The 15,172-nt window shown below is 37.9% G+C and overlaps 1 protein-coding gene across 1 annotated transcript in view; it reads right to left on the reverse strand.

Annotated features, from left to right (window-relative positions):
- Positions 1 to 12,362, reverse strand: part of CDC42SE2 (CDC42 small effector 2) — a 32,062-nt gene extending 19,700 nt beyond the window's left edge. The window contains exon 1 of the mRNA XM_070415064.1: positions 12,278 to 12,362. Within this exon, the coding sequence (XP_070271165.1) occupies positions 12,278 to 12,331 (54 nt within the window). The 5' untranslated portion in view covers positions 12,332 to 12,362. The remainder of the gene's footprint in view (positions 1 to 12,277) is intronic.
- Between the last annotated feature and the right edge of the window lie 2,810 nt (positions 12,363 to 15,172).

Below are 15,172 nucleotides of genomic sequence, written 5' to 3' on the forward strand. Positions count from 1 at the left end.
ATACAGGTCCTCATGTTGTGGTGACCCCCAGCCATAAAATTATTTTCGTTGCTACTTCATAACTGTAATTTTGCTACTGTTATGAATCGTAATGTAAACATCTGATATGCAGGATGTATTTTTCATTGTTACAAATTGAAGATAATTAAAGCATAGTGATTAATCACAAAAACAATATGTAATTATATATGTGTTTTCCGATGGTCTTAGGTGACCCCTGTGAAAGGGTCATTCGGCCCCCAAAGGGGTCGAGACCCACACGTTGAGAACCACTGGTCTACAGACTAATAGGATTCAGAGTTGAATTGCCCACAGGCAATCGTCCTCAGGTGTGGAGAGTTTTTTCAACAGGTGGGGCAGTTGCTTCTGCCTGGAGGCTAATTGTTACTTTCAGTCTCTTAAGTGGCCTCAAGGTAAGATGTTTTCCTATAGGGTGTGCCAACTGTTTTCTCCCCAGGCAAGGCAGATGTCTATGTGGGAAAGATGTCCTCAGCTGTGTGAGGGAATGACTCAGCACGAAACTTGGGGTGTCTGCCTTCTGAGCCCTTTCCCCCGAGTCGCCAGTCCTGGGTTCTGCTCTCACAGCTCCAGTCCACTTCACCCTCCCTCTGCCAGAGCACAAGGTGGGTGGCTCCACAGGGAATTTTTGTGCATTGGCCCTTTAAGTGGGTGCCTGAACTTCCAGCTGCCATTCCCTGGCAGACAGCACCCCACTACTTTTCACAGCTAGATGCTATATGGGTACCATCCTCAGTTTGGTGGTTTCTGCTGGGAAGCCCAGCTTTGGGATTATATCCCAGAGTTCTCAGTGGCACACTCCCACCCCCCCCAACCGCCCCCCCCCAGACATCTCTCCGGGACTTCAGTTGCCATCTGTGGGTGCCCGGCCAGCCCTTTTGAGCCTCCGCCCCTCCTACCAGTCTCTATATGGTCTCCACCTTCGGTCCTTGGGTATCAGGTTTCTCTCCTGTGAGTTTTTCATTGATTATTCAGGAAGCCTTTCCTTATTTCAGTTGTAATTCCAGCTTGTTCCTGGGAGCATTCTGTGCCTTTTGTTTTTTCATTCAGCGGAGGCCTTTTTTTTTTTAAAGCAAATTCTTTTTTTTTTTAATGTTTTATTAAAATTGATTTCAGATAGAGGAAGAGAAACATCGATCTGTTGCCTCCCATATGAACACTGACCAAGGACCAAACCCGAAACCTGGGTATGTGCCCTGAATCGGAATCTAACCACCGACCTTTCAGTGTGTGGGATGATGCTCATCCACTAAGCCACACCTGCCAAAGCTACATTTTGTTTTTAAATTCCTTTAATGTCATGTAAAGTGGGGTTCTGGAGAGAGAGCTTGTGTGTGTGTGTGTGTGTGCTCAGTCCAACATCCTCTCTTATATTGGACAATTGGATCTCTCTTCCTGGTAACTAAAAACAAAACAAAACCACCTCTGTTCATTCAAATAAAATGTACTTGTAACTAATTGAGGTAAAAACAAAATAAAGCCAAAACCCACATTATTTAAAAAAAGAGGAAACAATTTATCAACTCAACATCCATAATAGGAGCACTTACTAAATGCCAGGTACTAGCTGAGCACTTTACATAAATTATCTTATTTAAAACACTTAATCTATTATCTACTTTAATATACTAAATCCTATGAAACAAAATTATGACTTCTATTTTTCTTATCATTATTCCTATTTGCAAAGAATAAATCTACTCAAGGTCAAACAGTAAATAAGTACTGGCACTAAAATTCAAACCCATATCTGAATAACTCTAACTCCCATAAAAAACCAGATCTCATGAAGAGGAGAAAAAAGAGGGAAAAACTTAGTTTCTCATAATTACCCTTCACTTCAAAGCTCCTAAAAATGAGATAAATTTCCCAAAGCTAAACACTACTGAAATCACATTTGTCTTATGTTTCTTACTAATTTTAACTGTTCTTAACATAGGCAAGAAAATGGCATCTAGTAATTGCTTTTCTTAGAGGAGGTTCTGTTTACTTATTCTATGAGCCAGACTCACAGACAGCTAACACTGTTTCTAGTACCTTAATGAATTGTTAGTATATGCATATATACATAATAGAGACATGCAAAAGAAGTATTTGTGTATATAAAGATGCCAGGTAGATACAGCAAGAATAAAATAAAACCAAAATCCAAACCAGTGATTCCCAAAGTGGGCGCTACCGCACCCCCGGTGGGCACTGCAGCGATCCAGGGGGGCAGTGGTGGCCACAGGTGCATTTGGGGGCGATGAGTAACTGCTATTAAAATTTAAAAAAAATTAATTTCCAGGGGCTGAGTAGTATTTTTTTCTGGAAAGGGAGCGGTAGGCCAAATAAGTTTGGGAACCACTGATCCAAACCATACAAAACAGAGAGATAGGGAAGGGGGAGGGGGGAGTGAATTAAGATGATAGTTATGCATATCATTAAGTTAATGTATATGAAAGTATTTGGACTAAGAAGGTCTATAAATGTCAGATAAGCCTGGCCGACATGGCTCTGGCGTGGCTCAGTGGTTGAGAATCGACCTATGAACCAGGAGATCATGGTTTGATTCCGTCAGGGCACATGCCCAGGTCGCAGGCTCAATCCCCAATGGGGGACGTGCAGGAGGCAGCTGATCAACAATTCTCTCTCAATCATTGATGTTTCTATATCTCTCTCCCTCTCCCTTCCTCTCTGAAATAAATAAAAAAATTTTTTTTAAGTCAGATTAATAATTAACATTTGGTGGCAAGGAGGTCTTTTAAAATGTTAAAACTAAAGAAAAACTAAAATAAAATAAAATGTTAAAACTGCTGGTTCCACCTCATCAAAACTAGTGTTGTATATTGGCATAGTCTTATAATTCAATTTCATATCCAATAGGTGTATTCCTTTTCATTTGGATAAAATTTACCAAAACATAAAGTAGAAAAAAAACCCAAAAACTAGTCTTTAACTAGTTTTGATTCACTAGTCTTAATTTAAGTTACTAGCTAACTTTCTAATATAGTTTCCAAATCTGCATGTGTATGTACATGCATTTGACTACACAGATGTTTGCTTAGATGCCTTTAAGAGCTAAAATTTTATGATTGTATGAAAAATTTGAGTTCACAATGAAAACAGAAAACAAATCACAAATGAAAACAAAATAAATAATGTCCCAACTACTAAAATGGAGAAATATAAGAAATTGCTTTTCAAGGAAATAAAAGTTCAATCTACAAAAATAAATGGAACATAAGCAAACAAAATAGCTTATCTAAAAAAATTAGAATGTTTATTATGTACAAAAATTATAAGAAACCAAGCAAATCTTTAGAGTACGTGGTACTTAAGCAGACATAGCTGAGATCAGACTTTGCCTTGCATATGAGAGAGCCACTAATAAAATTGATCTGTAATATTGTTTACCCATTCTACAAGTTTAAGGCAGATAAATATGAAAACAGAATTTATTTTACCATATATTTACATCACCAATGAAAAGATTCTTAAAAAGTGTTTCTGAAAATGTTCAATATATCATAGACATCATAAAAATCAGGCCCAGATAATTAAAATACCACTATACCATCAGTCCCCAGAAATTATTTAAATTCTAATTTCTCTTTAGTCACAGATTATATAAAAATTGCATAACCATTTTATTTTCCTACAACAATGACTAGTTTATTACCTGAACTTTACCTGCCTAGTGTTGATTTTTTAATTCTGATTTCAAAAATAATAGTTTGAGTTCCCTAAGAGTATTACTTTCTTTCCTATTTGTATATACTACACCATGTGAGATAAGAACGCAATCCACACTAACTCTAGATAAATAAAGGCCTACTCCCCTTCATTCTTGCTGTTTCTAAGCTTATAAAACCCAACAGCAAAACAAAGCTTAATGCTATTGGTGTATTAGAGAAGCAACTTTATTTTAGGCATTTTAAGAATTCACAGCCTTATTAAAAGATGCAGACTTTCATATCATTTACAGGAATGACAGAACTTGTCATTGAAGACTGTTTTCTAAACATAACAATCTCCCAGATAGGGTCAGATGACTTGCAAACAATAGACCTTTTAAGAAATGTTTCAACATTCATAGAAATGGCCAGTTAATAGGAGCACACACTGACTACTTAACATGACCTCCCAGATGAGGAAGACTGTCTTTATAAACATCAGGACAGAGAGTATTTTCTAAAGATCATATAGGGAAAAAAATTTCATTGGGGCTTATTGGCCACATATATGTATTTTTTAGTTACGTGACCACAATGGGTTTTCTTCCAGTTAGAAAAAAAAAAAATTTCCCCCGGGTTTCTTTTATTTTCCTTTTAGTGGTAATTATTTGTATCACAATTAAAAATCATATTATTTTTGGACTCCAGAGCTCCGTGCTCTAACTTGTTCTGTATTCAATGGTCTGTCATGTGAGATATGCTCTCCCAAGAGGTCCTGGGATGTGAAAGGAAAATACTAGAACTTCTGTTTTTATTTTTCATCTTTCTTTTTTCAATTAAGCTCTACTATATTTATAGCTCTAAATATACTATACTTATAAATACCTGGTGGCTACTGACTGCATTTATTTCTTCAGAAGTTCCTAGAAACAGTAAATAGTAGATAAATGCTTAAGCATTCTTAAAACTAACTACAAAAATGAAAGCTGCTACAGTGTAATGTCCTAACTTAATCTGTTTCAATTTATCTAAGTGTATCTTTTTTTTGTACTCTGAAAGAAATGACCTCATGCTAGTATATAAATGGAAATGCTGATGAACAAAAGTGTAGCAGAGCTAAATTGGGGAATTTTATTTCAAGAAATCTCTGATTTATTGAGACAACCTAATAGTCCAAGAAGTCAGGTTACTTTTCACTCTCATTGTATTAAAATGCAAGGTCAAATATCAAAGAGATGCCATACTTTTTTCTCCCAGGCTGATAAAAATCTAAAAGTCTGAAAACACCATGTGTTGATGAGGATATGGAACAATGGTTGGGACACTCAAACTGCTGGTGGAAATGTAAATTAGTAACAGCAAATTTAAAACAATGTGCTCTCCCACAGTAAAAGTGAATGTCCTTAGACTTTAAAGCCAGTAATTTCATCCTAGGTATATACCCTAGAACAACACATATACACAAGGCATAAAAGAGCGTTGCTCATAATACCTAGGACCACACTGTTAACCCAGATTTTCCTTTAACTTTATTTTTACTGCTGACATTATTATAGATATCCCTATTTTCATCTTCTTTGTCCACCTCCATCCAGCCCTCACACCCCTTTCCCTCTGGGCATCACCACACTGCTGTCTGTGTCTATGGATTAAGCATATGTTATGTGGCTAATTTCTTCACCTTCTTCCATCCAGTCCTCTCTGCTTCCAACGCTCTGCTCTGACAGCTGTCAGTCTGTTCCATGTATCCATGCCTCTGGTTCTATTTTGTTTGTATTGGAGCAAGGGTGTAGTGGGAAAGCACACTAGGAGGCTTCTGAGGTGTTGGCAATCCCTGTTTCTTAATTTGAGTAATATTTGCTTCATGCTTATTATACCTTACATGTAAAGCAAACTTATAACTTATTAATATTTTTGTATAATGGTATTGTGGTTATGTTATATAAGAGTCATCTTTCAGGGATAAATATTGACATGTATTTATGGATAAAATTATGTAATTCTTGGGATTTGGCTTCAAAATAATGCAGGAAAGGGAAAAAGGAATTGAATGAGGCAAATAATTATCAGATAAAATAAAATGATTGAGCTGAGAAATAGGTACAAGGGATTCATCATAATATCATCTACTTTTGAATTATTATTTTTGCTGATGTCACATTTTAAGTAACTAAAAAGAGCAGCAACCTGGCTTGCTAAGAAATGGCCTGCTTCATCTATAGGTACGTAATAATATGCTAATATGCCAATTAATGATTCTCTCTTATCATTGATGTTTCTCTCTCTCCCTCCCTCCATCTCCCTTCCTCTCTGAAATCAATAAAAATACATATTTTTTTAAAAATCACTTCATCAGAGAGGACTGTGCGGTACACCATTAATACCACCATTTTTCCTTCTCTATATTATGTTCCTGCTTTCTTTTTCCATAGAGCAGTTATCATCACCTGACATCATATACACTTACTTATTTACTACGTATTTCTGCCATTGCAGTGAAAGCCATAATGGCAGAGACAATGTCTGTTTTGTTCACTGTTCTTTCGTCAGTACCTGGCCCACTGTAGAAATAGCAGTATTATTATATGCACTAATAATGGTGACTGTACATATCTAATTAAAATAACACATTTCAGAGACAAATAGCAATTAATCAATACCATATGGCAAAAACATCAAATGGGGAAGGCATGTAACATGAATAGATGAATAGAAGGGGGGGGTGCAAATCAATATTCATTGTTTTTTGAGGATACCTTAGAAGTATATGTCTTTGATTGTGGTGGTCGTAACAGGACTGTGTGTATATATATATGCCCAAACTCACCAGATTGTATACATTAATTATGTGCAGGGGTTTTTTTTTAGTTTTTTTTTTTTAATATATTTTTATTGATTTCAGAGAGGAAGGGAGAGGGAGAAAGAGATAGAAACATCAATGATAAGAGAGAATCATTGATTGGCTGCCTCCTGCACGCCCCCTACTGGGGATCGAGCCTGCAACCTGGGCATGTACCCTTGACTGGAATCGAAACTGGGACCCTTCAGTCCGCAGGCTGACACTCTATCCACTGAGCCAAACCAGCTAGGGTTATTATGTGCAGTTTTTTGTATACCAATTATACCTCAATAAGCTAGGGGGAAAAGAAACCCACCTGTACTCCAATGCACAACAATAAGTAGGTCAAGAATTCACTACAGTCCTATAAATAGCTTATGAACCTTTCCATTTTTAACACATTAAGTGCCCAGGCTGTTTTGTCTTCTGGACGGAAAGTATAGTGTCAGTCACCGGTGAATGACATGGGGCTTAACGTGTTAAAAAATTGTGTGGTAAGGCACCATCCAATTTTAAATTTACAGCCTTCACTATATCTAGCAACAACAACTAGAGCATTTATACTACCATCAATTAAAGAGGTCTGGATTACTACCACTAAAAAAAAATGGGACTGTATTATACTGTCCTAAAATGAAGGAGTCAGAAGAAAAAGTATGATTTGTATGCTACTACACAGAAAAATGAAGTCTATGCTCTTCCCAATGTTGGGTTATTCCTTTTTCACACATGGAATGTGCAAGAGCAGGGGGTGGTAAGGAACGAGTGGGAGAGATGGCATGCGGCACTTAATTTCAGTAAATACTTTAGAAAACTAAAGTATTTAGAGATGACTAAGCAGCTTTCAAATAAGGCACTCTTGATACTGCCTAATGGAATGGCAAGGATATGTTTTTGTAGACTATAAACATACATATAATTGTCAGTGAAGTCATTAAGTGCCAACAAACAAGCTATTCTTCCACTGCAGTAACCACAATGCCCTGTTCAGTTTTGTGTCATATTTCTCAGCAAGTCCAAAAGACTAAGAAATCAGATGCCCATGGAATTCCTGTGGAATATTTCATACAAATATGTATTATTAAACAAGAACACAATACTGACATGTTATATGTGTGCAAAAAACTCATGCTGCATATCCTTTGTACAGCAAAAAATGTATTTCCAATGTCATATTTATAATTCCAAGGCTGTATGCTCCTGACATTTAAATTTCTAATCTATGCCTTGCTATTTTAGCTTTATATGAGTATACCTAGATCACATGCTGGAACAGGATTCACTTTGTTATATACATTATGAATACCAGCAATAAAATAATCAATCTTAAAAAAATATGGCAATACAATTTCTGGTTTGTGGTCTGGCATGTAAGAGTTTGGAAAGTGTCATTCCCGTCCACACAACAGGAAAAAGTTAACAAAGTGAAAACCAACAATTCTTACAGCCATTAGAGAACTGGGATCACAGAGAGAACCACTGCCCCCAAAATTGGAGAGAGAGGCAGATATAAAATCACAAGTTACCATGAGGTGAAACCTCCAAGGGTATCCAGGACCAGTGTAGGGAAACCTAACCTGTAACTGATGAACTGCTGGAGGATTAGCGTAGACAAGTCTGACAGTAAAAAACCCCACGGGTCCAGTCTTAGGGGGACCCCACACTTCTGTGAGTTTTGCCTCCAGGAACTCTATGTTCTTCAAGTGCACATCAGAGAAAGGTCTCCCGTGTTTTTCAGCAAAGAGTGAGGAATGGGAGTCATTTTTAAGTAAGCCAGAGCATTCTGTTCTTAACAAAGCCTATCCTGAAGAGAAACTACTTCACCAGAGCCCAATCGACGGGTTTTACTAGAAACTAACCAGCTCTGGGGAAGAGAATTATCCAACTCTAGCCCACACTAGCCTTCCACATAGGGAAAAAGAAATACCCAACTCCAGTCCCCTCTAGCCTTTTTGTACGAACCAAGTAAAAACCAAAACAAAACTGAGACGTACTTGTGTTCATCACAGCCCAGGGGCAGACTCACTAAGACTGAAATCTAAGCACAGCAGTACATAAAGTTCCCCCTTCCCCACCACCTCACCATCATCTGTAACATGGCTCCTATATAATAGGGGAATTTTTAAGAAGTCTCTAGGGAAACTCAAAACACATACAAGGATACTGAAGGAAATTTTACCCTCACCTACAGCTACAGCAAACAGTATGGCCTAACCCCTATCCAGAAAATATAAAACCTCATAATAAAGGCCCATTTACCTCACTTCCTTTTACCCAGAATTATCATGTCTAATTTTCAACAAAAAATTACAAGGAATATTAAAAACTAAATGGCAACAGGATTCAAGTATTCCATAATCTTTAAAAATGTTAAAAATGTAATCTTTGGAAATATCAGAGGTAAATTGTATACAATAACTTAAACGTGTAGGTAAACATACAATCACTAAAATACACATTCATTTTATGTTTAAGTAAATTACAACCTAGCCCATTAAAGCAGTGGTTCTCAACCTTCTGGCCCTTTAAATACAGTTCCTCATGTTGTGACCCAACCATAAAATTATTTTCGTTGCTACTTCATAACTGTAATGTTGCTACTGTTATGAATCGTAATGTAAATATTTGATATGCAGGATGGTCTTAGGCGACCCCTGTGAAAGGGTCATTCGACCACCAAAGGGGTCGTGACCCACAGGTTGAGAACCACTGCTTTAAAGTCAGGAGAAGCAAGGATGCTCAACCCTTAATGATACTACTCAACATCATAATACTGGAGATCTCAGTCAATGCTGTAAGATATCAACAACACAAAAGGTTTATGTATCAGAAAAAGGTTTAAAAATGTCACTATATCGACATATTTAGAAAATATAAAGTGTTCAGTAAGGTGTCTGCATAAAAAATTAGTACATTGCCGAAACCAGTTTGGCTCAGTGGATAGAGCGTCGGCCTGCGGACTCAAGGGTCCGGGGTTCGATTCCGGTCAAGGGCATGTACCTAGGTTGCGGGCATATCCCCAGTAGGAGATGTGCAGGAGGCGGCTGATCGATGTTTCTCTCTCATCGATGTTTCTAACTCTCTCTCTCTCCCTTCCTCTCTGTAAAAAATCAATAAAATATATTTTAAAAAAAAATTAGTACATAACATTATTAGTTTCCTATACATTAGTACAATCCAATTAGGAAATATCAAAGACAAACAGAATTTCAAGCAGAATAGTAATATAAAATTCATAAAATATCTAAAACAAAGTTAATAAGAAATGTACAAAAATTACATGAAAAGGTCTATACAAATTAAGATGCATGCCATGTTTCTCAATGAGATTACTCAATTTTAAAGATGTCAATTCTCATACCTTATTCTAAATTTAATGCAATCCTAAAGTAAACACTTATAAAAATATGCATTATGAAATATCTCATACAAATAAAAACATGAAGAAAATAATAAGGGCTCAAATAATAATCCAACTTAAAAAATAAGACATTACCAATACAGTTGAAAAAGATCTATGAAAGAGATCTCTTCTATGAAGCAGCAAAATACACTAACACCAGCAATTAAAACAATATGGTAGTATCAGTATATGTGTAAACACATGTACCAAAAGAAATGTATTTCAGAAATGGACTCTTAACTATATGAAAGCATCGTATATAATAAAGATGACATTTCAAATCACTAATAAAAAGATTGGCTATTTAATGAACTGTCTTTAGATAGCTGATTAGCATGAAAGAATAGTTAAACCCTCACCTCACACCACACACATCAACCAATCTTCCACATTTCACAGATCAAAGCGCTAAATATAAAAACCAAAATTATAAAAGTAGTAAACAGAAAGATGGTGGACATGGAGCACCAGGAATCTGCATCGCCACCCAACAACCACAGGGGCAGAATCAGCCTGATGTAACTATTTTCGAACTCGAGTCTGTTCAAGGATTACAACCACCAGCGGAAGGCTTGAAAGGTAAACCACAGTAATTTCAGGCAATGTCAGCCCTTAGCACAGTAGCATTACCCATCAGCCAGCTCTTGCTGTGTTCCTAGAGCAGCTCACACTCGGCTATGGTAGCAGAGTAGGCAAAAAGGACTCGGTCCTCCAAATATCTCCACTCTGACCACAGAGAAGAAAGAGATAGGCAGCCAGTGTTGGAACACTTCTCCACACTGTTTGTTGCAAGCCCCTCCTTGTCTGGCTGCAGTGACTTCCAGGGGATTTAAAAAGCTAGCACCTGCCTGGCCGGAGTGGCTCAGTGCTTGAGCATCAACCCATGAACCAGGGAACCAGGAGGTCAGGGTTTGATTGCTGGTCAGGGCACATGCCTGGGTTGCAGGCTTGATCCCCAGTAGGGGGCGTGCAGGAGGCAGTTGATCAATGATTCTCTCTCATCACTAATGTTTCTCTCTCTCCCTTCCTCACTCTAAAATCAATTTAAAAAGATTTTTTTTAAAAAGCCAACAACCCATTCTCCTCCTCCCCCCACCCTTCATCTTTCATATTTTACCCTTTGGGGAGCTAGACATAACAGACCAAGACATTCAAAAACAAATGCATATATGAGGAAAATTAGAAATTAACTGTGCATACCCAGGGAAAGGCTTAGAAAAGATTATACCTCATTTGTCCTTTTATGCTATCACAAACAATAAAACATAAACTCACTTATTCAGCCAGCCAGCCAGCATGTAATAGATTCTCTAAGGTATTAGATTTGATCCTTTAGATACAAAGTAAATAAGGTCAGGGCCCCTATAGAATTAAAAATGTGGTGGGAGAGACTAGAGAACAATTATTACTATGTAAGAAGTTCCATGCCATAATAGAAAAATGAATTAAAGAGCTGGTAGGAATGCAGATAAATATTTGCTAAGTCAGGAGATAGCTGAGGAAGATTTTGTAGAGGTGACTTTTGATCTAGATCAGTGGTTTTCAACCTTCCTAATGCTGCGACCCTTTAATACAGTTCCTCAAGTTGTGGTGACCCCCAATTTCATTGTTACAAATTGAACATAAATAAAGCATAGTGATTAATCACAAAAACAATATGTAATTATATATGTGTTTTCCAATGGTCTTAGGTGACCCCGTGAAAGGGTCGTTCGACCCCCAAAGGGGTCGCGACCCACAGGTTGAGAACTGCTGATCTAGATGAACAGAAAATTGGAGGTTGGAGGGCAGGATTTCGGTAGAGGTAACAATATGTGCATAGTTTAGAAGGCACAAAAAAGTGGGGCATGTGCCAAAAAAAAGTCAGCCAAGACCACTTACTACCTAATATGACTTGGGGCAAAAAAACTAGATCTATTTCAACTGGAAAATAACGATAATGGTATCTTCCTCCAAGGGTTTCTGTTAGGAAAATGAGATGGTAAATTGAAAAAAATGTGAGTGCAATCTGGTCTGGCTGTCACATCTTGCACCCCTGATTTCCAAGGCCGACTGAGCTGTTTTAGCTCCTTCTCTCACTTTTCCTCCAGAAGTCATCTCCTTGGTGAAAGAGCACAGCCTTCCCAGTCATGTACAATGGTCTAGCACAGTTTGTGACACCATTTACTCATAAAAACATTAATTTATTTTCCTTCCCCCCCCTTTTTTTAACCAGATTTTCAGAGATCCATTGAACTACTCTCTGTGACACTCCTTAGAACTGCCCTGCAATTACTGCTAGTGTCCTGATTCTCAACTTAGCACCAGCAGTATGTTTCATAAGCACCCACCCAATCTGTGCGTATATTAATTCATACTTACAGGTTGAGGCTGTTCTGCAATACAGCAGTTGAAACACAACCAGAACTCACTCATGCTTATAGTCCAAAGTATAAATGAGCACCAAGGAAATTTCCAAATCTCTACTTGGGAAGCTTCACAAAGCACACTCCTCAGTATGATGGATGTCCAATGATGTCCAAATAATAATTTTAATACTTCCTTATGTTTTAGTTTCTGGAAGTCAAGTATCTTATGTAGTCAAATTAATTAAGAAAAAGACAGAATGTTTCCTTTCTTTGCTTGTGGTTCTACAGAGACTCGTTTCTGAACCACCAGGAAGGTATAAATGTTGTCTTGGCTCAGGTACTCTAGAAAAAAAAAGAAAAAGTAAAGAAAACAAGTTACTTTACTTATTTGTAGAAGCTTTTATTTCTTTCATTTTTTTTATTGTGGGCAGTATTACAGATGTCTCCCATCCCCCCCTTTAATCCCCTCTGTCCAGCCCCTACCACCCCTCAGATCCTTACCACCCTATTGTCCACGTTCCATGGGTTATACATATAAGTATACTAGAGGCCGAAATTTGTGCATGGAGCAGGGGATGGGGGTGGTGTCCCCTCAGCCCAGCCTGCACCCTCTCCAATCCAGGATCCCCAGGATCGGGCCTAAACTGGCAGTCGGACATCTCTCTCACAATCCTGGACCACTGGCTCCTAATTGCTCACCTGCCTGCCTGCCTGGTCACCCCTTACTGCCCCCTCTGCCGGCCTGGTCACCCCCAACTGTCCCCCCTGGTTGCCCCCAACTGCACCCCCCCCACCAGCCTGGTCTCCTCTTACTGCCCCCCCTGCCAGCCTGGTCACCCCTAACTCCCCCCCCTCCTGGCCTGCTTGCCCCCAACTGCCCCCTACCTGCCAGCCTGGTCGCCCCTCAAGGCCCTCCTACCCCACACAGCCTGTTGTTCAGTCGTTTGGTCGTCCCTCACTAACCCCCTGCCAGCCTGGTCGTAGGTAGCCATCTTGTGAGGGCATGGGGGTTAATTTGCATGTTACCTCTTTATTATATAGGATAAGTTCTTTCGTCTCTCTCTCCTCGTCCCCCCACCACCACTTTTATTTCTTAAATCTGTGATAAAATTAAGAATAAATATTTCCCCAAAAAGTAAACACTGAAAAAAATTCAAGATTTTAATAAACTGATATTTATTCAACAAATCTTTGCAAGCCTTTTTTCAGTATCTGGTTATTAGGGATATAGCCGTGAAAGAAGACAGAAATTCTTGCCTTCCCAGAGCATTCTATTTTATGACTATAAAAGTATAAGCTGTTCTAATAAGTTTTTTTTTAAATTCACTAATTCAAACACCATATAATATAGTTCCTAATTCCAAAAAGAAATACTGATCTTTTTCCTATAGGTTTCTTCAATTGAGTCCTTTGTTCTCAAAGATAACCCAGATGGTAAGTAGAATAGCAATCAACTTTTTTAGATATTCAAGCAGCAATAACTCATCAATAATTATAAAAAAATTATCACCTTCTCCATTGATATTAGAATTGTACATGAGAGATGATTAAGGGTTAGGTTAGACTGCATTTTGAATCAAGACATTAGGTCCCTGTTCCCAACATCATCAGAATGAGTGTCAGTCAAACCAGTTTACTAGGTGTACCAGTTAATAAAGAGGATTTTTTTCAATAGATGGAGTTACACATATGTTGACATATATGCGATTTGAAATGTATGCTATTTTGTTGTATTGACAGCAAGCTTCAAAACTTCATATGTCAAATTTGCTGAAGGTGTTAACATCATAGATATTTTTACGCTTAAAAATGTCAAATTTCGTGCCCCAAAAAAGAGCATTTGCAGGAAGTTTTAATTCATTACTTTATTTTGAAGAAAAAGTTATCATATACTTTGGGAAGCTTATGGTGAACATGCTCCATCTCAAGATACTTGTGAACGCTGGTTTAAACGCTGTGAAAATGATGATTTCCATGTGAAAGACAAAGATCGTCCAGGTCAACCGAAAAAGTTTGAAGACCAACAATTACAAGCATTATTGGATGAAGATGCATGCCAAACTCAAAAACAACTTGCAGAAAGATTAAACGTTGCTCAGCAAACATTTTCTGATTGTTTATAAGCAATGGGAAAGATTTTAAAGGAAGGAAAATGGGTGCTACATCAACTAACTAAAGACAAATGGAAAACAGAAAAGTCATCAGTAAAATGTTGCTTCAACAGCATGAAAGGAAGTCTTTTTTTTTTTTTTTTTGCATTGAATTGTGATTGGTGATGAAAAGTGGATTTATTTTGAGAATCCCAAATGCACAAAATCATGGGTTGATCCAGGTCAACCATCAACATCGACTGCAAGGTCAAATCGCTTCGGAAAGAAGACAATGCTCTGCATTTGGTGGGATCAGGAAGGTGTGGTGTATTATGAGCTTCTAAAACCAGGTGAAACCATTAATACTGATCACTACCGACCACAAAGAATCAATTTGAACCATGCTTTGATTGTAAAATAACCAGAATGTGCCAGAAGTAATTTTGCTTCATGATAACGCACCATCACACACTTCAAAAGCAGTTAAAGTCATATTAAAAGATCTTGCCTGGGAAGTATTAACCCACCAGCCATATTCACCAGACCTTGCTCCTTCAGACTACCACTTGTTTCCATCGATGGCACACGCACTTTCTGAGCAGCACTTCAAAACATATGAAGAAGTGGAAAATTGGGTCTCTGAATGGTTTGCCTCAAAACAAGAAAAGTTCTATTGTGACGGTATCCACAAATTACCTGAAAGATGGGGGAAATGTGTAGCTAGCAATGGACATTACTCTGAATAAAGCACTTTTGATGTTTCTCTTGAAATTATCGTGTTTTCTTTGATTACAAAATCCGCCATTATTAACTGGTAC

The sequence above is a fragment of the Myotis yumanensis genome, unplaced genomic scaffold (assembly GCF_028538775.1).
Source record: "Myotis yumanensis isolate MYYU_CA2020_CCGP unplaced genomic scaffold, mMyoYum1.0.hap1 SCAF_5, whole genome shotgun sequence".
NCBI classification, from domain to species: domain Eukaryota; kingdom Metazoa; phylum Chordata; class Mammalia; order Chiroptera; family Vespertilionidae; genus Myotis; species Myotis yumanensis.